The following is a 24,676-nucleotide window of genomic DNA, read 5'->3' as shown; positions in this document are numbered from 1 at the left end:
TTTGGCAATTATTTCTTTCAATACAAATTCAACTTTTGCGTTAAAGTTCGATTAGTTGATTTTGGTCATTATAGAAGTCGATTGAACTGGGCTTTCAAAAATCTGAAAAGTCGATTACTTTAACTTTTCTACCTTTTTTTTTTTACAAAAATTCGATTGGCCGATTTTCAACTTTTTGTATCCTTACTCCCAAAATATAAATGTTGTAGTTGTAGCTTTTGTATCAGGGCCCCTTCAACACTAGGCATTAGTAATAAACTTCGAATGGCGCTATTATTTGGGCGAAGGGATATTGGGGGAAGAAGTAGTGTAACACTGAGGCAACACTTTTTCGCCCGTACAAAACCGGCGACTTTTTTTTTGGGGGCACCATAGATATAGGCCCCTATTAGAAAATATCATACATCATTTTTTTTAATGTAATAATTTATTATACTGCTATTTTATTTTATTTTCTCCTTCTTTTTAGCAACTAGAGGAATATCTCAACTCCCAATCACATTCAACCGAAGCCCTTCAAATGGAAGTTCAATCACTAAAAGGTGAAATAGAACATGGTTACCAGGCTCGTATCAATCAATTGGAAGAGAAACTACAAAATATACGACCGCCAGCTGAACAAAGTTTAATTATGGATCAGGTGGTGGAACAGCTGAGGGATATAGAAAGCACTTTGGAACAGAAAACCAAAGTGCTCGAATCACTTCATCAATCCAATGCGAGTAGTGTAGCAAGCCTTAGTTGTCCCGAAGATATATCGGCTCGTGGTGTAGGTCCTACGACATTGCCTACTAATGTGGATACACCACCACAGGGTTCGCCTGTACATCCATCACCACGTCAACACTCTTGGACTATGGAAGGTGTTCAAAGGGTGGTAGATAAACTGTCGAAACATTCACGTGTTGAAGAAGCTGCCATTAAACGTATACGCGATTTGGAAATGCAAGTGAATCAAATGCGGACAGCATGTGTGGTGAGTATTCGTTGAGATTTTTTTTCGTACAAAAATACTTTAGCGAAAGTTATGTGGTGAGAAAGATAGCATTTTGTGGTAAAGCTCATTAGTTTAACATTTTACTATTTAACATTTACGTTGTATGAAAGCTTTTTACAACAAGTAAACGAATTATCGAGAGATATATAGTCGTGTAGATTAAATAAATTAACATAATTTTTATACAATAAGCCAATATGTGGTTATGCATCGAGATACTCAGGAATATTCTCTAAGAAAACTTTCTATAGAAATTAAATTTTGAGAAAATTTTCTATAGAAATTATAATTTTCACAACATTTTCTATAGAAATAAAATAATTATTGTTGTTTTTGATTTTAGCTTAAAACCATGCATTGACTAAACTACAAGTGTAGCCTAACCAACAGAGGAAAAGTATGCTTGTCAAATTTATTTGGGCAAAGCCCTATAGACTGCAAGATGGTTGGATGTACAGCTGTTTCGGAATTACCACATTCCTCATCAGCATCCTCTACTTGCAGCAAAACTATCAACCAATTATCAGAATAAATTCGGGTAATTCACTCAACCCAAAGTGAACTGCATTTGAACCTTCCGAAAAAAGGTTTGATAGTTGGCTACTGCCTAAACAAATTTGCAAGCACATCTCTTTTCCTTTGCCAAACTCAAATAATCGATTTGAATGTAGTTGACAAAATTTTCTATAGAAATAAAATTTTGGCAAAAAATTCTATAGAAATAAAATTTTAACAAAATTTTCTATAGAAATAAAATTTTGACAAAAAATTCTATAGAAATAAAATTTTAACAAAATTTCCTATAGAAATAAAATTTTGACAAATTTTTCTATAGAAATAAAATTTTGACAAAATTTTCTATAGAAATAAAATTTTAATAAAATTTTGACAAAATATTCTATAGAAATAAAATTTTGACAACATTTTCAATAGAAATAAAATTTTAACAAAATTTTTTATAGAAATAAAATTTTGACAAAATTTTCTATAGAAATAAAATTTTCACAAAATTTATTGTAGAAATAAAATTTTGAGAAAATTTTCGTTAGAAATAAAATTTTGACAAAATTTATTGTAGAAATAACATTTTGACAAAATTTTCTATAGAAATAAAATTTTGAAAAATTTTCTATAGAAATAAAATTTTGACAAAATTTTCTATAGAACTAAAATTTTAATAAAATTTTGACAAAATTTTCTATTGAAATAAAATTATGACAAAATTTTCTATAGAAATAAAATTTTTTCAAAATTGTCTATAGAAATAAAATTTTTTCAAAATTTTCTATAGAAATAATTTTTTTTCAAAATTTTCTATAGAAATAAAATTTTGACAAAAGTTTCTATAGAAATAAAATTTTGACAAAATTTTCTATAGAAATAAAATTTTGACAAAATTTTTTATAGAAATAAAATTTTGACAAAATTTTCTATAGAAATAAAATTTTGACAAAATGTTCTATAGAAATAAAATTTGACAAATTTCTCTATAGAAATAAAATTTTCACAAAATTTTCTATAGAACTAAAATTTTAATAAAATTTTGACAAAATATTCTATAGAAATAAAATTCTGACAAAATTTTCTATAGAAATAAAATTTTAACAAAATTTTCTATAGAAATAAAATTTTGACAAAATTTTCTATAGAACTAAAATTTTAATAAAATTTTAACAACATTTTCTATAGAAATAAAATTGTGACAAAATTTTCTATAGAAATAAAATTTTGACAAAATTTATTATAGAAATAAAATTTTGAGAAAATTTTCGTTAGAAATAAAATTTTGACAAAATTTTCTATAGAACTAAAATTTTAACAAAATATTAAATAAAATTTGGACAAAATTTTCTATAGAAATAAAATTTTGACAAAATTTTCTATAGAAATAATATTTTGACAAAATTTTCTATAGAAATAAAATTTTGACAAAATTTTCTATTGAAATAAAATTATGACAAAATTTTCTATAGAAATAATTTTTTTTTTCAAAATTTTCTATAGAAATAAAATTTTGACAAAAGTTTCTATAGAAATAAAATTTTGACAAAATTTTCTATAGAAATAAAATTTTGACAAAATTTTTTATAGAAATAAAATTTTGACAAAATTTTCTATAGAAATAAAATTTTGACAAAATGTTCTATAAAAATAAAATTTTGACAAAATTTTCTATAGAAATAAAATTATGACAAATTTCTCTATAGAAATATAATTTTCACAAAATTTTCTACAGAACTAAAATTTTAATAAAATTTTGACAAAATATTCTATAGAAATAAAATTTTAACAAAATTTTCTATAAAAATAAAATTAAAAAAAAAAATCTATAGAAATAAAATTTTTACAAAATTTTCTATAGAAATAAAATTTTGACAAAGTTTTCTATAGAAATAAAATTATGACAAAATTTTCTATAGAAATAACATTTTGACAAAATTTTCTAAAGAAATAAAATTTTGACAAAATTTTCTATAGAAATAAAATTTTGACAAATTTCTCTATAGAAATAAAATTTTCACAAAATTTTCCACAGAACTTCAATTTTAATAAAATTTTGACAAAATATTCTATAGAAATAAAATGTTAACAAAATTTTCTATAAAAATAAAATTTAAAAAAAAAATTTTTTTCTATAGAAATAAAATTTTTACAAAATTTTCTATAGAAATAAAATTTTGACAAAGTTTTCTATAGAAATAAAATTATGACAAAATTTTCTATAGAAATAAAATTTTGACAAAATTTTGACAAAATTTTCTATAGAAATAAAATTTTGACAAAATTTTCTATTGAAATAAAATTTTGACAGAATTTTCTATAGAAATAAAATTTTGACAAATTTTTCTATAGAAATAAAACTTTGACAAAAGTTTCTATAGAAATAAAATTTTTACAAAATTTTATATAGAAATAAAATTTTTACAAAATTTTCTATAGAAATAAAATTTTTCAAGATTGTCTATAGAAATAAATTTTTTTCAAAATTTTCTATAGAAATAATTTTTTTTGTTTTAAATTTTCTATAGAAATAAAATTTTGACAAAATTTTCTACAGAAATAAAATTTTGACAAAATTTTCTATAGAAATAAAATTTTGACAAAGTTTTCTAAGAAATAAAATTTTGACAAAATTTTCTATAGAAATAAAATTTTAACAAAATTTTCTATAGAACTAAAATTTTAACAAAATTTTAAATAAAATTTTGAAAAAATTTTCTATAGAAATAAAATTTTGACAAATTTTTCGTTAGAAATAAAATTTTAACAAAATTTTCTATAGAAATAAAATTTTGACAAAATTTATTATAGAAATAAAATTTTGAGAAAGTTTTCGTTAGAAATAAAATTTTGACAACATTTTCTTTAGAAATAAAATTTGAAGAAGCAGCATCTTTAGCTTGGAATCAACACCAAAATCCCTTAAGGGAATGTCAAAAAAACTAGTTCATTGCTCCCAGTTTGTTTTGAACGATAAAACAGCAAATCTGGCATCTCCGTGGCTAGTATTAAGGCATATTTATCTTTTATTTCTCTCTATCTCTCACTTTTTCCTTTGTAGTGGTGAAATCGTTAAAAGAACATACGTTTTGTGCTTATAAGTGGATGAACGTGTGTGTTTGTGTATGTGTTTTGGATCTCATGTAGATTTTCTGCTTGTAGCTGTGTTCTTTCAATTCAATTCAATTTAGTCGACTTTCGATCTCCGGAGAGAGAACTTTTCCTTTTCACCTTTTTGTGTAAAATAAAAAACGAGCTAAATTCAATTAAATATTAATTGACTTGATTTTTGAAAATTTAAATCACAAAAAGTTACATATTAGCGACATGTAGTTTTTATTGTATAAATTATTACATATTTGAATTAATATGTTTACACGCCATGTGAATTATGTGTTAACGGCTGATAGACGACCAACATATTTACTGTCCAAATGTTGCAAAAACATGTAACATTTAAAATGAGCCCGTTTAGGGTAAGTTTCCATAATTTTTTTTCTTAGCCCGCCAAAATATTTCACCTGTCCTTATATATATTTTGTTTTTTTTTTTTTTTTAATGATTTATATATAATGAAGGTTATTGTTTATTCAAAATAAATTTTGTTTTGTTTTATTATATGTATAGACATAAACATACATAATATTTCTATGGCCATTAAAATGTTTTTCTATGTTTTTGTTTTTTGCCATTGTTTTAAATCATATATGTAATAGCCATACAGTTTGTAGCATATTAACGAGATTCCTACTGTCCCTATTTATATAATATATGGGGACAGTAGGAATCCATACATGATTAGTCCATCGAATTGACGTTCAGGTTATTATATGACCTCACCATAGGATGGCGGGTATACTAAATTTGTCATTCCGTGTGTAACGCATCGAAATATTGGTCTTAAACCCCATAGAGTATATATATATTGTGGGTCGAGGTGAAATTCTGAGTGGATTTAGCGATGTCTGTCCGGCTGTCTGTTGAATTCACGTGAACTTTCGAACGAAACAAGCTATCCACTTTATCACAATGGACTGAATAGTCTAAGTGAACCTGAAACTCAATCGGGCTGCCACTTTAAGATATTCACTTGAAACTTGGTACAACTAGTTGTTATCGAGGTAGATCGGATTGTATTGCAAATTTCCATATCAGACCGCAGTTATGTGTAGGTCCCATATAAACGTTTTTTTTGACATTCCCTTAAGGGACTTTTTGTGTTGATTCCCAGCTACAGATGCTGCTTCTTCAAATTTTATTTCTAAAGAAAATGTTGTCAACATTTTATTTCTAACGAAGACTTTCTCAATATTTTATTTCTATAATAAATTTTGTCAAAATTTTATTTCTATAGAAAATTTTGTCAAAATTTTATTTGAAATTTTGTCAAAATTTTATTTCTATAGAAAATTTTGTCAAAATTTTATTTGAAATTTTGTCAAAATTTTATTTCTATAGAAAATTTTGAAAAAAAAATATTTCTATAGAAAATTTAAAAAAAAAAATTATTTCTATAGACAATTTTGAAAAAATTTTATTTCTATAGAAAATTTTGTCAAAATTTTATTTAAATTTTATTTCTATAGAAAATTTTGTCAAAATTTTATTTCTATAGAAAATTTTGTCAAAATTTTATTTCTATAGAAAATGTTGTCAAAATTTTTTTCTATAGAAAATTTTGTCAAAATTGTTTCAGTGGGAGTAGAGATGATTCAATTTGTAAGAGGAAAATTCCTAGATGTTTTCTCCATAAGGAGTTAGCATAAAGGACCCAAAATTGAGTTATCTATCCCAGCCAGATCTATAGTAAAGACTGTGGAAAGGTACATTCGCCCGAACCGAAACATATACAGTCTAGGTGTGTATAGAATTGTATCTGGCGTTTTCTTTTCAATGACTCTATTAATCACGTTCCTTAATCTAATTTGTCCATAAAGCTCGAATAATAATTGTAAAATTAAATATTTTGTCCAAACTTTATTTCTATAGAAAATTTTGTAAAATATTATTTCTATAGAAAATTTTATCAAAATTTTATATCTATAGAAAATTTCGTCAAAATGTTATATCTATAGAAAATTTCGTCAAAATCTTATTTCTATTGAAAATTTTGTCAAAGTTTTATTTCTATAGAAATTTGTGTGAAAATTTTATTTCTGCAGAAAATTTTATAAAATATTATTTCTATAGAAAATTTTGTCAAAATTTTATTTCTATAGAAAATTTTGTCAAAATTTTATTTCTATAGAAAATTTTGTCAAAATTTTATTTCTATAGAAAATTTTGTCAAAATTTTATTTCTATAGAAAATTTTGTACAAAATTTATAAAAATATTATTTCTACAGAAAATTTTGTCAAAATATAATTTCTATAGAAAATTTTGCCAAAATTTTATTTGTATATACCTTTTTCTAGAAATTTCTATAGACAATTTTGTAAAAATTTCATTTCTACAGAAAATCTTCTCAAATATTATGTCTATAGAAAATTTTATCAAAATTTTATATCTATAGAAAATTTTATCAAAATTTTATATCTATAGAAAATTTTGTCAAAATTTTATATCTATAGAAAATTTTGTCAAAATTTTATTTCTATAGAAAATTTGTGTGAAAATTTTATTTCTATAGAAATTTGTGTGAAAATTTAATTTCAAAATTTTATTTCTATAGAAAATTTTGTAAAAATTTTATAAAAATATTATTTCTACAGAAAATTTTGTCAAAATTTAATTTCAATAGAAAATTTTGCCAAAATTTTATTTGTATATACATTTTTCTAGAAATTTCTGTAGAAAATTTTGTCAAAATTTTATTTCTACAGAAAATCTTGTCAAATATTACCTCTATTGAAAATTTTGTCAAAATTTTATTTCTATAGAAATTTGTGTGAAAATTTTATTTCTATAGAAAATTTTGTCAGTTTTTTTTCATAGACAATTTTATCAAAATTTTATTTCTATAGAAAATTTTGTCAAAATTTTATTTCTATAGAAAAATTTGTCAACATTTTATTTTGCCTATTGGCAAAGTTTCTTTCTAAATTCTGATCATTATCATCATAGGCCTAGGCAGGTATATTGATGTCTATCCCGTGACCCTGTTGTTTCATATTGTCCCTCTTTTTACTCATCAGTTCCTGCATCCATTCCTCTGTCCGCAATTCGGTCCGTCCGACTATCAGACGTATTCGAAAGTTATATTCTTATACAAAGTTTCTTTCTAAATTCTGGTCGTCATATGCTGGGTGGGTCTAATGATGTCCATCCATTGGCATTATTCTTTCATCCTATTCTCTATTCACACATCAGTTCTGGCATCCGTTCATCTGTCCGTCAGACGAACTCAAAATTATTTTCTTATGCTTTTATATAGACTTCAATACACCTTTTGGCCCTCTATCCTCTATGCATCCATCTGTCCGTCCGTAGCCTTGCAAAGTTTGTTTTTCTAAATTCTGATAATTTCCATCATATGATGGGTAGGTCTAATGATATCCATCCCTTGGAGTCACTTTTTCATCCTGTCCTCTATTCACACATCAGTTTCTGCATCCGTTGCTCTGTCCGCAAATCTATCCGTCAGACGGACTCAAAATTCTTTTCATATATATTTATATTTAATTGCAATCTCATTGATAATTTTTTAATTTGTTTACAAATTCTAACTTTTTTCCTAGGAGTTTTCTGATAAAAGTGAAAACTTCTCACAGAATCCATTCAATTAATCTATCTGCCCTTCTATTTAATAATCCATTCGATCTCATTAATGATAATGAAATGAGACTCACACCCAAATATACTTGTTGCTGTCTGTAATAAATCTTTTGTTTTTTTCGCGTGTTTATTATTTTGGGATTTTCTTCAACATAATTTTTACAAATTTTATTTGTACCCGATTTATCCCCATTCTAGTGCTGGCTGTTATTTTTGTAATGGGAACGCATAAATATATAAACATGGCTCTTGTTTTTTTTTTTTGTGGGCATATCTAGGTTAACGCGCCCAAAGTAATTAAATCTAAGGAAAACAAACCTATTACATGATTGCCAAAAAATACAGCTGTAATTACATGGAAATTTTTGAATTAATTTTGTGAGTCCACATAACGTTCTAAGTTTTTAATGGTTTTAATAACAAAAGTTATAAAAGTTGACTGTTTTTATTTTTTGTATCAGAATGCCGTCACGGATGCCGTTTTTGTCGTATGACAAATTATTAAATTTTAAAATATCCTAAAACCAAATAAAGTAATCTTTATTGTAGTATAAATATTGCAATTCAATCTCTTAAACTCCTTATTAGAAATGCAAAAACTAAAAAAGAAAAGTCATTTAACTTCAGGGCGATTGTTTCCATTCATTCATGGTACATTTACATCTGTTTCCTCAGATCTTCCTTGATTGACATCGTCTCCATGGGATAGAATGATGATGCAATTACTCTGCGCTGCAAACCATTTGTACATAATCTTTGAATCAACTCAGTGTATCTTTCTTCCGTGGTCCCAAGAATACCGATATACAGATCTAAAACATTTTGTGGCATTCGACTCTTATGTTTATCGTAAACAATGACTTTATTTGTTTATGGAAGAAACAGGCTGTTCCTACTCCTAGGGATCATTCGAAAAATTTCTAGGAGTTTTTCACGTTTTTTTTTCTTTTAAAACAGTTTTGTAATTACATCATATGTATATATGGTTTGTGTCATATTACAGTTTACAATCAAAAATGTTGCTTTCTTATGTAGCCGAAATGGAAAATTTATCTGTTTTTTTTCTTGCGGAAGAAATTAATTTAATTTCAATTACAATATGTTTTCAATGGTTATCTATTTATGTTTTTAATTTAATGTAGTTTAATTTAATTTAATTTAATTAATTTAATTTAATTTAATTTAATTTAATTTAATTTTAATTTAATTTAATTTAATTTAATTTAATTTAATTTAATTTAATTTAATTTAATTTAATTTAATTTAATTTAATTAATTTAATTTAATTTAATTTAATTTAATTTAATTTAATTTAATTTAATTTAATTTAATTTAATTTAATTTATTTAATTTAATTTAATTTAATTTAATTTAATTTAATTTAATTTAATTTAATTTAATTTAATTTAATTTAATTTAATTTAATTTAATTTAATTTAATTTAATTTAATTTAATTTAATTTAATTTAATTTAATTTAATTTAATTTAATTTAATTTAATTTAATTTAATTTAATTTAATTTAATTTAATTTAATTTAATTTAATTTAATTTAATTTAATTTAATTTAATTTAATTTAATTTAATTTAATTAATTTAATTTAATTTAATTTAATTTAATTTAATTTAATTTAATTTAATTTAATTTTAATTTAATTTAATTTAATTTAATTTAATTTAATTTAATTTAATTTAATTTAATTTAATTTAATTTAATTTAATTTAATTTAATTTAATTTAATTTAATTTAATTTAATTTAATTTAATTTAATTTAATTTAATTAATTTAATTTAATTTAATTTAATTTAATTTTAATTTAATTTAATTTAATTTAATTTAATTTAATTTAATTTAATTTAATTTAATTTAATTTAATTTAATTTAATTTAATTTAATTTAATTTAATTTAATTTAATTTAATTTAATTTAATTTAATTTAATTTAATTTAATTTAATTTAATTTAATTTAATTTAATTTAATTTAATTTAATTTAATTTAATTTAATTTAATTTAATTTAATTTAATTTAATTTAATTTAATTTAATTTAATTTAATTTAATTTAATTTAATTTAATTTAATTTAATTTAATTTAATTTAATTTAATTTAATTTAATTTAATTTAATTTAATTTAATTTAATTTAATTTAATTTAATTTAATTTAATTTAATTTAATTTAATTTAATTTAATTTAATTTAATTTAATTTAATTTAATTTAATTTAATTTAATTTAATTTAATTTAATTTAATTTAATTTAATTTAATTTATTTAATTTAATTTAATTTAATTTAATTTAATTTAATTTAATTTAATTTAATTTAATTTAATTTAATTTAATTTAATTTAATTTAATTTAATTTAATTTAATTAATTTAATTTAATTTAATTTAATTTAATTTAATTTAATTTAATTTAATTTAATTTAATTTAATTTAATTTAATTTAATTTAATTTAATTTAATTTAATTTAATTTAATTTAATTTAATTTAATTTAATTTAATTTAATTTAATTTAATTTAATTTAATTTAATTTAATTTAATTTAATTTAACTTAATTTAATTTAATTTAATTTAATTTAATTTAATTTAATTTAATTTAATTTAATTTAATTTAATTTAATTTAATTTAATTTAATTTAATTTAATTTAATTTAATTTAATTTAATTTAATTTAATTTAATTTAATTTAATTTAATTTAATTTAATTTAATTTAATTTAATTTAATTTAATTTAATTTAATTTAATTTAATTTAATTTAATTTAATTTAATTTAATTTAATTTAATTTAATTTAATTTAATTTAATTTAATTTAATTTAATTTAATTTAATTTAATTTAATTTAATTTAATTTAATTTAATTTAATTTAATTTTAATTTAATTTAATTTAATTTAATTTAATTTAATTTAATTTAATTTAATTTAATTAAATTAAATTAAATTAAATTTAATTTAATTTAATTAAATTAAATTAAATTAAATTAAATTTAATTTAATTTAATTTATTTAATTTAATTTAATTTAATTTAATTTAATTTAATTTAATTTAATTTAATTTAATTTAATTTAATTTAATTTAATTTAATTTAATTTAATTTAATTTAATTTAATTTAATTTAATTTAATTTTAATTTAATTTAATTTAATTTAATTTAATTTAATTTAATTTAATTTAATTTAATTTTAATTTAATTTAATTTAATTTAATTTAATTTAATTTAATTTAATTTAATTTAATTTAATTTAATTTAATTTAATTTAATTTAATTTAATTTAATTTAATTTAATTTAATTTATTTAATTTAATTTAATTTAATTTAATTTAATTTAATTTAATTTAATTTAATTTAATTTAATTTAATTTAATTTAATTTAATTAAATTAAATTAAATTAAATTAAATTAAATTAAATTTAATTTAATTTAATTAAATTAAATTAAATTAAATTAAATTTAATTTAATTTATTTAATTTAATTTAATTTAATTTAATTTAATTTAATTTAATTTAATTTAATTTAATTTAATTTAATTTAATTTAATTTAATTTAATTTAATTTAATTTAATTTAATTTAATTTAATTTAATTTTAATTTAATTTAATTTAATTTAATTTAATTTAATTTAATTTAATTTAATTTAATTTAATTTAATTTAATTTTAATTTAATTTAATTTAATTTAATTTAATTTAATTTAATTTAATTTAATTTAATTTAATTTAATTTAATTTAATTTAATTTAATTTAATTTAATTTAATTTAATTTAATTTAATTTAATTTAATTTAATTTAATTTAATTTAATTTAATTTAATTTAATTTAATTTAATTTAATTTAATTTAATTTAATTTAATTTAATTTAATTTAATTTAATTTAATTTTAATTTAATTAATTTAATTTAATTTAATTTAATTTAATTAATTTAATTTAATTTAATTTAATTTAATTTAATTTAATTTAATTTAATTTAATTTAATTTAATTTAATTTAATTTAATTTAATTTAATTTAATTTAATTTAATTTAATTTAATTTAATTTAATTTAATTTAATTTAATTTAATTTTAATTTAATTTAATTTAATTTAATTTAATTTAATTTAATTTAATTTAATTTAATTTAATTTAATTTAATTTAATTTAATTTAATTTAATTTAATTTAATTTAATTTAATTTAATTTAATTTAATTTAATTTAATTTAATTTAATTTAATTTAATTTAATTTAATTTAATTTAATTTAATTTAATTTAATTTAATTAATTTAATTTAATTTAATTTAATTTAATTTAATTTAATTTAATTTAATTTAATTTAATTTAATTTAATTTAATTTAATTTAATTTAATTTAATTTAATTTAATTTAATTTAATTTAATTTAATTTAATTTAATTTAATTTAATTTAATTTAATTTATTTAATTTAATTTAATTTAATTTAAATTTAATTTAATTTAATTTAATTTAATTTAATTTAATTTAATTTAATTTAATTTAATTTAATTAATTTAATTTAATTTAATTTAATTTAATTTAATTTAATTTAATTTAATTTAATTTAATTTAATTTAATTTAATTTAATTTAATTTAATTTAATTTAATTTAATTTAATTTAATTTAATTTAATTTAATTTAATTTAATTTAATTTAATTTAATTTAATTTAATTTAATTTAATTTAATTTAATTTAATTTAATTTAATTTAATTTAATTAATTTAATTTAATTTAATTTAATTTAATTTAATTTAATTTAATTTAATTTAATTTAATTTAATTTAATTTAATTTAATTTAATTTAATTTAATTTAATTTAATTTAATTTAATTTAATTTAATTTAATTTAATTTAATTTAATTTAATTTAATTTAATTTAATTTAATTTAATAATTAATTTAATTTAATTTAATTTAATTTAATTTAATTTAATTTAATTTATTTTAATTTAATTTAATTTAATTTAATTTAATTTTAATTTAATTTAATTTAATTTAATTTAATTTAATTTAATTTAATTTAATTTATTTAATTTAATTTAATTTAATTTAATTTAATTTAATTTAATTTAATTTAATTTAATTTAATTTAATTTAATTTAATTTAATTTAATTTAATTTAATTTAATTTAATTTAATTTAATTTAATTTAATTTAATTTAATTTAATTTAATTTAATTTAATTTAATTTAATTTAATTTAATTTAATTTAATTTAATTTAATTTAATTTTAATTTAATTTAATTTAATTTAATTTAATTTAATTTAATTTAATTTAATTTAATTTAATTTAATTTAATTTAATTTAATTTAATTTAATTTAATTTAATTTAATTTAATTTAATTTAATTTAATTTAATTTAATTTAATTTAATTTAATTTAATTTAATTTAATTTAATTTAATTTAATTTAATTTAATTTAATTTAATTTAATTTAATTTAATTTAATTTAATTTAATTTAATTTAATTTAATTTAATTTAATTTAATTTAATTTAATTTAATTTAATTTAATTTAATTTAATTTAATTTAATTTAATTTAATTTAATTTAATTTAATTTAATTTAATTTAATTTAATTTAATTTAATTTAATTTAATTTAATTTAATTTAATTTAATTTAATTTAATTTAATTTAATTTAATTTAATTTAATTTAATTTAATTTAATTTAATTTAATTTAATTTAATTTAATTTAATTTAATTTAATTTAATTTAATTTAATTTAATTTAATTTAATTTAATTTAATTTAATTTAATTTAATTTAATTTAATTTAATTTAATTTAATTTAATTTAATTTAATTTAATTTAATTTAATTTAATTTAATTTAATTTAATTTAATTTAATTTAATTTAATTTAATTTAATTTAATTTAATTTAATTTAATTTAATTTAATTTAATTTAATTTAATTTAATTTAATTTAATTTAATTTAATTTAATTTAATTTAATTTAATTTAATTTAATTTAATTTAATTTAATTTAATTTAATTTAATTTAATTTAATTTAATTTAATTAATTTAATTTAATTTAATTTAATTTAATTTAATTTAATTTAATTTAATTTAATTTAATTTAATTTAATTTAATTTAATTTAATTTAATTTAATTTAATTTAATTTAATTTAATTTAATTTAATTTAATTTAATTTAATTTAATTTAATTTAATTTAATTTAATTTAATTTAATTTAATTTAATTTAATTTAATTTAATTTAATTTAATTTAATTTAATTTAATTTAATTTAATTTAATTTAATTTAATTTAATTTAATTTAATTTAATTTAATTTAATTTAATTTAATTTAATTTAATTTAATTTAATTAATTTAATTTAATTTAATTTAATTTAATTTAATTTAATTTAATTTAATTTAATTTAATTTAATTTAATTTAATTTAATTTAATTTAATTTAATTTAATTTAATTTAATTTAATTTAATTTAATTTAATTTAATTTAATTTAATTTAATTTAATTTAATTTAATTTAATTTAATTTAATTTAATTTAATTTAATTTAATTTAATTTAATTTAATTTAATTTAATTTAATTTAATTTAATTTAATTTAATTTAATTTAATTTAATTTAATTTAATTTAATTTAATTTAATTTAATTTAATTTAATTTAATTTAATTTAATTTAATTTAATTTAATTTAATTTAATTTAATTTAATTTAATTTAATTTAATTTAATTTAATTTAATTTAATTTAATTTAATTTAATTTAATTTAATTTAATTTAATTTAATTTAATTTAATTTAATTTAATTTAATTTAATTTAATTTAATTTAATTTAATTTAATTTAATTTGATGTAATCTAACAATTTTAATTTGATAAGTTAGTATATTTTCTCTTATTTCTACTACTGACTTAATCTAAACTATCCAGGGAAGAGTAAAATCTCTCTTCTATCTATCAAAACCCAACCATTTAATCTTACCTATACATAAAAGGACATTCGTACTTAAATACATATGAATAAAAATGCGAGACATTTTTTGTCTCATTGTTTAATAGGTAGGTGGCCTCATGTTGTAAACTATGGACTCAAACATCCCATATAAACGTCATGGGGTTCGTGACATTTTCACTTGGAGTACAATAACAATAAATACATGCAGTTGTATAGCTTTAATGTTCATAGGAAGTTAAGTCGACTGTGATTAAGTTTTCAGTGGTAGAAATTTTCTGAATTGATGGAAATAAGTATCAAACTATTTAATTCGTTAGAATTGATTTTTATAGTTAAAATTATTTATTTTATGCAAAATAAATCTAAACTTATTGGAACCATTTTGACGTTTGTTGCCAACGAGTTTTGAAGGTAAATTCACAGATATAAAATTTTAATAAAAGAAAATATTACCAAAATATAAAAAAACTAAATAATTAAATTTTAACAAGTATATACGGTCGTAAGTTCGGTCAGGCCGAATCTTATGTACCCTCCACCATGGATTGCGTAGAAACTTCTACGAAAGACTGTCATCCACAATCGAATTACTTGGGTTGTGGAATCTTAGAACTTCTTAATATCGTTTTCTACATTGTTAGTCCATACGTGGTATATATTAGACAAAAAAGGTATGTATAGGTAAGTCTACAAATAATTACGAATCGATATGGACTTTTGCACGCTACGTAGGGAACCAGAATTGCACTTCTTTTGATGACTACGTTCGATTAAGAAATTTACTCTTTTTTTATAAAGTAGTTAAGAGTGGAGTTCCTATTCTTGTTCGTACGATGTTTAATTTCTCGATGTCTAGTCGTAATACGCAGATAGTAATACCCAGAATTTTTAACTCTAAGTTTGAGAGGTCATTCTTGGTACGTGTTGCTCGTTTATGGAATCAGTTACCTGTGGAGCTCAGAATATTTTCACATACCAACAACGCGTTTCGTTTGAAGGTTTATAATTACTTTTTGCAAGATTGATCGCATGTACATAGGGATAATGACATGTTGCTAATCTGGACGTACTATTAATAATATGAAACTTACTATTCGAGGTAATTATGTTGGGGAACCAAAGAAAAATCAAAAGACTATATTAAATATAATATAATTTTTAGTTTTATATTTTTATCATTATATATAAGTTAGATCTTGGGCTATGTTTATTACCATGTAATGCATATATTGGCCTTGTAGGCTTACGTGTTACTAATTACTGAATAAATAAATAAATATGGGTGGTCGCTTGTATGGGGACTGTATACAATTATGAACTTGATATGGACCAATTTTTGTGTGATTGGGGATCGATTTATCTGAGGGCTATATATATATATATATATATAACTATAGACCGATATGGACCTAGCTAGGCGTGGTTGTTAACGGACATATACTAGCACACTGTACCAAATTTCAACTGACTCGGATGAAATTTGCTCCTCCAAGTGGCTCCAAAACCAAATATCGGGATTATATGGGGGCTATATATGATTATGGACTGATATGGACCACTTTTGGCATGGTTGTTATATATCATATACTACCACCACGTACCAAATTTCAACCAGATCGGATGAATTTTACTTCTCCAAAAGGCACCGGAGGCCAAATCTGGGGATCGGTTTATATGGGGGCTATATATAATTATGGACTGATATGAACCAATTCCCGCATGGTTGTTGGATACCATATATTAACATCACGTACCAAATTTCAACTGAATCAGATGCATTTTGGTCTTCCAAGAGGCTCCGGAAGTCAAATCTGGTGATCGGTTTATATGGGGGGTATATATAATTATGCACCGATGTGGACCAATTTTAGCATAGTTGTTAGAGATCATATACTAACACCATGTACCAAATTTTAGCCGGATCGAATGAAATTTTCTTCTCTTAGGGGCTCCGCAAGTCAAATCTGGGGATCGGTTTATATGAGGGCTATATATAATTGTGGACCGATGTGGACCAATGTTTGCATTGTCATTAGAGACCATATACTAAGACCATGTACCAAATTTCAGCCGGATCGGATGAAATTTGCTTCTCTTAGAGGCTCCGCAAGCCAAATCGGGGGATCGGTTTATATGGGGCTAGATATAATTATTGACCGATGTGGACCAATTTTTGCATAGTTGTTAGAGACCATATACTAACACCATGTACAAAATTTCAGCCAGATCGGATGAAATTTTCTTCTCTTAGAGACTCCGCAAGCCAAATCTAGGTATCGGTTTATATGGGGGCTATATATAATTATGGACCGATGTGGACCCATTTTTGCATATTGTTAAGGACCATATACTAACACCATGTACCAAATTTCAGCCGGATTGGATGAAATTTGCTTCTCTTAGAGGGTCTGCAAGCCAAATTTGGGGGTCCGTTTATATGTGGGCTATACGTAAAAGTGGACCGATATGGCCCATTTGCAATACCACCCGACCTACATCAATACATGCTCAAAAATGACTCAGAATTTCACCACGACCCAGAATATATATACTTTATGGGGTCTTAGAGCAATATTTCGATGTTTTACAAACGGAATGACAAAGTTAATATACCCCCATCCTATGGTGGAGGGTATAAAAAAATATTCAATTAAAAAATTTGATAAAGTATAACCCTTAGGAAGATGGAAATCACCATCGAAAAGTAGGATACAAATATGAAATATTTTTTTTACTTAATCAATCAATAATCAATATTTTATCTATAATGAGATTGAGGTTATATGATTTTGTAAACTACGATTTAGATGGTTATGTTATCAACGGTCCCTTGACACAGACACACGAATTTTATCTGTCTGTCCATTGAAGTGATATTACATGCCTCTTCAACACTTTATGTGCGAAATCTCATTGGATTCATTGTTTTGTTGTAGTACCATCAGCCTCATGATCTCTCTACCATTACATTCTATTTCGTTGCCATTGTCGCATGGAACACCATGATACTTTCCTCTGATTGAAATGTTTTCATTTCTATACAACAGTGGTTGCAGCTTATAGAGGTCTTCATTTGGATTATGTTTGGTGGGGGTTTAGTAAGTAATAAAATACCCACCGAGATCTCCATTTGTAAATTTAAAAAAACAGACGGCAATTGTTGTCTTATGCTTTTGCTCTACAGCGATATTGGTGTGATAAAATAAAAAAAAAATTATAGAAGACAGACATTTACTGAAAAAGGCAGCGAAAATGATTGAAAACAAATAACGGAAATAGTGGAGAATTTTAATTTAATTTGATTTTAAATTTTAAATTTACATTTATGTTAGTTCTAATTAGTTTAGTGCCATTAGGTTTTTTGAGTTTCTTTCCTGATTTTTTCTGCTGGGTTTGGTGCACTTCGTTTGTTCTTGCACGGACGAAAAAAAAACTCTTTTGCATCAATCCTGAAAATATATATGCTTGAAGCAAAATGTATTTGGGGTATGTTACATAAGCGATTTTTTTGAGGGGATCTGAAATGTTGGAGAATGTGTTGCAAGATCCTGATTGATACTTCTCGGTATACCGGCTCCCCTCTATTTCTCTGTTATCTTCCAGTTTTTCTGATAGTTATCGATTACCAATCGAGTGATTCGTCTATCACGGAAACTCCATTTTGAATATCCATACTAATGTTCTTTTGTCTACTTATTGTTTCCTTCATCTTGCGGTGAGTTAGCTGATAGTTAACTAGGCCTTCCTCTTGTACTGATTTTCATAATGATTTCTTGCCAACTGTTGATCTTTTTCGTTGTGCTTTCAGGTGTTTGGAGTTTCGATGGCGGTCGGACTCCGAGAACAGGATTATCCTTGTAGCTTCTTACCGCTATCCTCATGAATTCTGTTCAGACCTACCTGATATGTTGTCTAATTTAGAGACTTTCTTTTTTAGTGTGCTCTATATAATGTAGATGAACCATAACATTCCTGGGCCGTGGTTGTCTTGTCATACAATGGTAGTGTGAATGATTGCTGCAATATCAACCCAGGAGATACTGCTTCGACAACATATAATTTTGAGCTTTTTTCTTGGTTTTTTTTCTGCTTCGTATGGTGCACTTCGTTTGTTCTTGGGGGTCTGAAGTGTTGGTGTGTGTATCTGTCTCAAGATCCTGATGCATCTTTCTCGGTATATCGGCTTCCCTAACTTTGCTCTGTTATTTTCCAGTTTGTATGGTAGTTGCCGATTACCGATCGAGTAATCGAGTGAAATCTCGGAGACTTCTTATTCAAAATCATACTAATGTTCTTTTGTCTACAAATTACTTCCTTCATCTTGCGGAATGTTAGCTGCTACTTAGCTAGCGCTTCCTCTTCTGATGTTCTGATTTTCATAATAAACTCCTGTTTGGCGAGCTATAATTTGGAAAGTTCTTGCCAACTGAAGATCTTCTTCATTGTGATTTGAATTGCTCAGGGTTTCGCGTCACTTGGTATTTGGATCTACAGTGTTGTTGTTATATCCAGATCGAGGAAATCGGTGACTAAGATGGGATGCGTCCAGATATGGTGGTGAGACGAGAAGGTTTAAATGAGCAAGCGAATATTTGACGCCTACCATGTGACCCTTGATTACAGATAAAATACACGTCAGCTACACTGCTATGAATCACTGATAGGTAGGAATTGAGGTGGATGCATTTGTCTGATCTTAGCAAGGCCAAAACAATATCGTAGTCAGCCGTGGGAGGTCTCTTTCCTCCTGTGCTATAGGCTGTGGTCGAACTCGGAGAACAGGGTTATCTTTGGAGCTTCTTACCGCTTCAGCTACAGTATCCTCATGAATCCTTTTCAGACCTACCTGATCTAGGGGCTCTCTTTTGTAGCGCTGGATCTCGCTCTGTAGATAATGTAGATGAACCCTTACATTCCCGGGTAGTGGGAGGACCTTGGTCCCCATATAAAGGTGATACAGGGGTGTACTGCGGAGACATCTTGTTCCAGATATAAGGGCAGCGTTCTGGCAGGACTGTATGATAATCCACAGCGTCTTACTTATTTGAGGTGTCCACACTAGCAAAGCATAGTTTACCACTGACCGGCCAGGTGCCGTATGGGTATTAAACTCCTAGTTCTGTCGGCAAACGACTTGAGGATCTTGTTTCTACCGCGTAGCTTACGGCTTCAAAAGTCTGTGTGATCCCTATAATATTGTGTTCCCATCTGCCTTTTCTCTTGTTACTCCATCGTTCCTGCTATTTACTGATCTCTTGTCGGATGTTCGGTATCAAGTCTGTGGCGCCTTGTTGTTTAGCTTCGAAAACCTTTTGCTGACCAATCGCGTGGAGATTTATTGGGATTTTTCCTGCTATTACTAACGCGATTTCGCCTGATACTGTGCGGTATGATGAAGTTATTCTCTGAGCTGCCGTTCTCTGTACTGAAATCAGCTTTTTTGCTCTAGTTCGTCTCTGTAGGGTCGACGCCAAGATATTACATCCATAGAGGATGTGGGATCTGTTTGGGAGAGCACCTCCTATATTTGCCTTCAGTCTGCTCAGTCGCTACGTTATCATAACATATTTTTTCGGTTTGTGCAAATATACCAACCTCTCTTTCATTAGCAGGTATCGGGCCGATGGAATGCGTCGTTTTTACCGGAGAATGCATTATGCTAGAGATGATTCTAAAGTTTGATGCTAGCTCCCTATCTCCTACTCTCCCTTCAGTTGAATTGTTTATCGGAGTATTCATTCGGTATGGGTTCCAACTTGGAGCCGGTATTTATGTTTGATAATGTAGTTGTACTTTGAACAAACACCTAGGGTCCTTACGAGGGTTGACTCAAGACCTTGTGTGGACACTTGTGCTCAGAGCGGGATCGCACACTAACTTGGATGTCGTTTATTAACAGAACCTACATTGTCAACTTAATGGCAACGTGACACAGAGATTTCTCCAGGCCCTGCCTCTAGGTTTAGGGGAATGGTGGAAGTTGTGACATTAGCCTCAAAGGCATTTCTCAGAGATGGAACTCCAGGTAACAGAATGCCACAGGCGTCGACTCGTTGCATCTATTCCGATGCATAGTTCTAATTATAGTCCATATTCGTAATTGCGTGTCAAAACCATTCTTATATTTTCCGTGTTTAATTAGGGGGTTCACGGGGCATCACTCCCCTTACTTCGCATATCTATAAGGTACGCTTTTGGGAGGTTGCCTACTTAACTGGTGGCATCCGATCGCCATGTCGCAAAGGCGTCTTTGGATACACTAGCCTTTTTATAACAATCAATTTCGCCGCTCACGATTGGGGGCAGCTTATTTTTCACAGCTGCCCTTAGAGGCTGTCCCCTATAGTAGCCTAAGCTAAGCCCTAATAATTTATTTTAATTTTATCCATTCCATGAAATAGATATTAACTTCTAGCATTCTCTTCTTTTTCTTCTCTCTAATTAGGAACTTCAGTATGAGCGTGAATCGCTGCAAGAGCGTATGTCCGAACAAACTCAACGCATATCGGCTCTGCAATCACGTCTCGAAGAGCAACGTCAGCGGGCCGAAGAATTACAGAGGGCTAATACATCCGATTTGAATATACGCATTCATGATCTTCAAAATGAATTGCAGACGGCAAAGGAAACTCTTAGCAATCGTGACAAACAGATTTCCACCATGAAACAACAATTGGAGAAAAGTAAAGTGGCCATCGATCGTTTGGAAGCTGAATTGGCGGTGGAACATCAACCGGATCGGAGTACCATAGAACGTTTGGAAAACGAATTGAAACTAAAGCAGGGCGAAAATCAAAAGCTAAAGGATAAAATCAAAAATGAAATGATTAACAAATTAGCTCTGCCAGATCTTATGGAAACCATGTTGGCCGATAAAAATGAAGAGATCGATCATTTGAAGGAACAGCTCGAATGCAAAGAGAATGAATTACAAAATGCCCTAAGGGATTGCACTCATAGCTCATCCATGGGGGTTATGGATAAGAAACCCGATGATATGGTTGGTAAACTAAGTGCCAGGACATTAAGTGACATAGTATCGATATCGGAATTTGATGAGCCTGATGTGGTGAGACGAGCCGCAGTAGCTAATACAAGTTCACCTTTACTATTGCCAGCCGCTAGTGATGGCTTCCTGCAAAATACCATGGACACGTCCAAAGGAGCTGTGGCAAATCTAACGCATAAACGGACCGAAGACTTAACAGGCTTTGCTACCACTTTGCATCAAGCCAATACCTTTGATCATCCCTACTACTTCCAAGATCCCAACATATTGTTGGGTTCAGCTCAGTCCGGGGCAACAGCAACACCTACTCTAGTGCCAAGACAAATTAATTTTTCCGAATTTTCCGATGATTCTAAACTTAAGACCCCTGGTCAACTGCAAACCCCCCCGCCGCAAGACCAAAAATCTACTGAGGATAAGTCTGCGATTGAGATTTTGCAAAATCATGGTCAAGAGCTGCAACGAAAGATTGATGCATTGCTCAAAGAGAAAGAACAAAATTCGGAAGATTTAATTTCCTCACAATTAAGGCTAAATGGTTTGCAGGATGAACTTCAACGTTGCCAACAAGAACTGCTGAAGTTCAAAGAAAATGCCCAAAAGATTCGTGACCTTGAACAAAAGCTATTGGAAAAATCCATGGAACTGGATCAACTGCTAAGGGCTCAAGAAAAATGGCAAAAAGAGAAAACCGAATTGCTTAGTAAACATGAGAAAAATCTCAAGAATCTGCAAGAGAGCGAGGAGAGCTATAAGCAACGCATCAATGAGCTGGAGGAAGCTATGTTGAAGAATACCGAAAAGGAGGTTAACGAAAAGGAAAGCCTCCGCAAGGAATTGAGGGCTATCAGTGAAGTCCATGAACAATGCCAATATATGGCCAAAGACAATGAGAATCGTAAGAAGGAAATCGAAAATTTCAATAAGGAAATCAAAGCCAAAGATGAACGTTTACTCACTCTCTCCTCAAAACTATCAATTGCTGAAGAGAAAATCACCGATCTGCAACGGCAAGTTCTTAATCTAGAAAGGGAAGTGGAAAAATTGAAACAACAAAGCAGTGACAATAGTTCGCGCCAGTTTTCCGTAGATGAAATAGCCCAACAAGTGGAGAAGGAATTGAATTATTCAGCCCAATTGGACTCGAACATCCTAAAGGCCATTGAAAGTGAGGAGGAAAATAACCTGGATCGTTCACATGTTGAGAAGAATGTGGTCATTGAGGCGCCGGGAACAACAGACGATGAAAATTTCACAGGAGAACGTGATCTCCTCAATCAATTGGAGGCTTTAAAAACCCAAATAGCCGTGGAAAGAGATCATGCTGATGAGCTACGCAAAGAACTAATGGAGGAGAAGCAACATTCGCAGGAAGTTCAGGAACAAGATGTGGTGATCATTGAAGCCATGCGTAAGCGGCTCGAATCAGCTCTGGCCCAAGAGGATGAGTTGCACAAACATTTAGACATTGAGCGTGAGAAATGTGAGCGTTTGCAAACTCAGTTGACTACTCTACAACGCACCGAAAGTCGCCGCAATTCCTCTCTTCTTAAATCTCCCACAGAATCTCCCCGCAAATCTCCGAGATCGCTCACAGATTTCGAGTCGGAATTGGCTGAGCGTTTGAGAAGTGAAATCAAATTACTCACAGCCCAAAACGAAAGGGAACGGGAACGTTCTGCTGACTTGCAGAGAAATAGCGAACGCGAACGCTGTCGCTATGAAAAGGAATTGAGTGAAAGAATCGAATACTGTGACAAACTCAAAAGGGAAATGGATAAGGTGGCCCGTGACAAGGATAATGCCGAGCTAGAAATCGATCATCTACAGGAAAGACTTACTCTGCAAACGCAAGAAATTGAAAGCCTAGAGGCCCGCATAGGCAGTCTCCAAGCAGCTGAGACTCGTCGTTTCACTCGCAAAGATCAGCATCAAAAGGAAAATGCTCAATTGATGGCCGAAATGCAAGAATTAAAAGCTCAACTACAGCTCATGGAAGCCGAAAGGGAATCGCTCAACCACACCATAACCCAGTTGCGTTGTGACATTGAGCGCTCAGCCCATCGTGAAGGCAAACTGGCAGAGGCCTTAGCCAATGCCAATGCCCAATTGGCGGCACGTGAAGGTACCACCTCAGTGCCTGAACAATTTCTAGAGAAAATGCGTGAAATCAATACTCTGCTGGCAGAGAATACCCAGGAAAATAAGCAAATGGCTGAAACTGTCCAATATCTGGTAGAGGAACGACGTCAATTGCAAAGGAAATGCGAAGAATTGGAATCTCAAGTGAATGGTAGTGCCAATGTGGCCGAATTGGAAGAACGCTGTAATCATTTGTTGGGACGCTATTTGCGTGTAGAGTCCCATCGTAAAGCTTTGGTCTATCAAAAGCGTTATCTAAAGATTACCTTGCAAAACTATCAGGACAGTGAACAGAGGGCATTGGCTGCCTTTAATGGAGGTCATTTGTTGCAACCACCGAAACCCAAGAAGAAATTATTCAAGTAAGTCTTGTTGAGTAAACAAATCGAT

At 24.9% G+C, this 24,676-nt stretch overlaps 1 protein-coding gene across 9 annotated transcripts in view; it reads left to right on the top strand.

Annotated features, from left to right (window-relative positions):
* Window positions 1–24,676, top strand: part of Plp (Pericentrin-like protein) — a 155,294-nt gene that overhangs the window by 121,371 nt on the left and 9,247 nt on the right. For 8 of the 9 annotated variants that reach the window (XM_075306279.1, XM_075306278.1, XM_075306282.1 and 5 more), the window contains 2 exons: window positions 470–976; window positions 21,581–24,648. In XM_075306279.1, the coding sequence (XP_075162394.1) occupies window positions 470–976; window positions 21,581–24,648 (3,575 nt within the window). Of the gene's footprint in view, window positions 1–469; window positions 977–4,735; window positions 4,975–21,580; window positions 24,649–24,676 lie in introns of those variants that run through there. The other variant, XM_075306281.1, reaches the window with a different exon arrangement.

This window comes from Haematobia irritans, chromosome 4, assembly GCF_050003625.1.
Source record: "Haematobia irritans isolate KBUSLIRL chromosome 4, ASM5000362v1, whole genome shotgun sequence".
NCBI classification, from domain to species: domain Eukaryota; kingdom Metazoa; phylum Arthropoda; class Insecta; order Diptera; family Muscidae; genus Haematobia; species Haematobia irritans.
The sequence above is the reverse complement of the archived record's forward strand: the minus strand, read 5'-3'. Positions and strand labels throughout refer to the sequence as shown.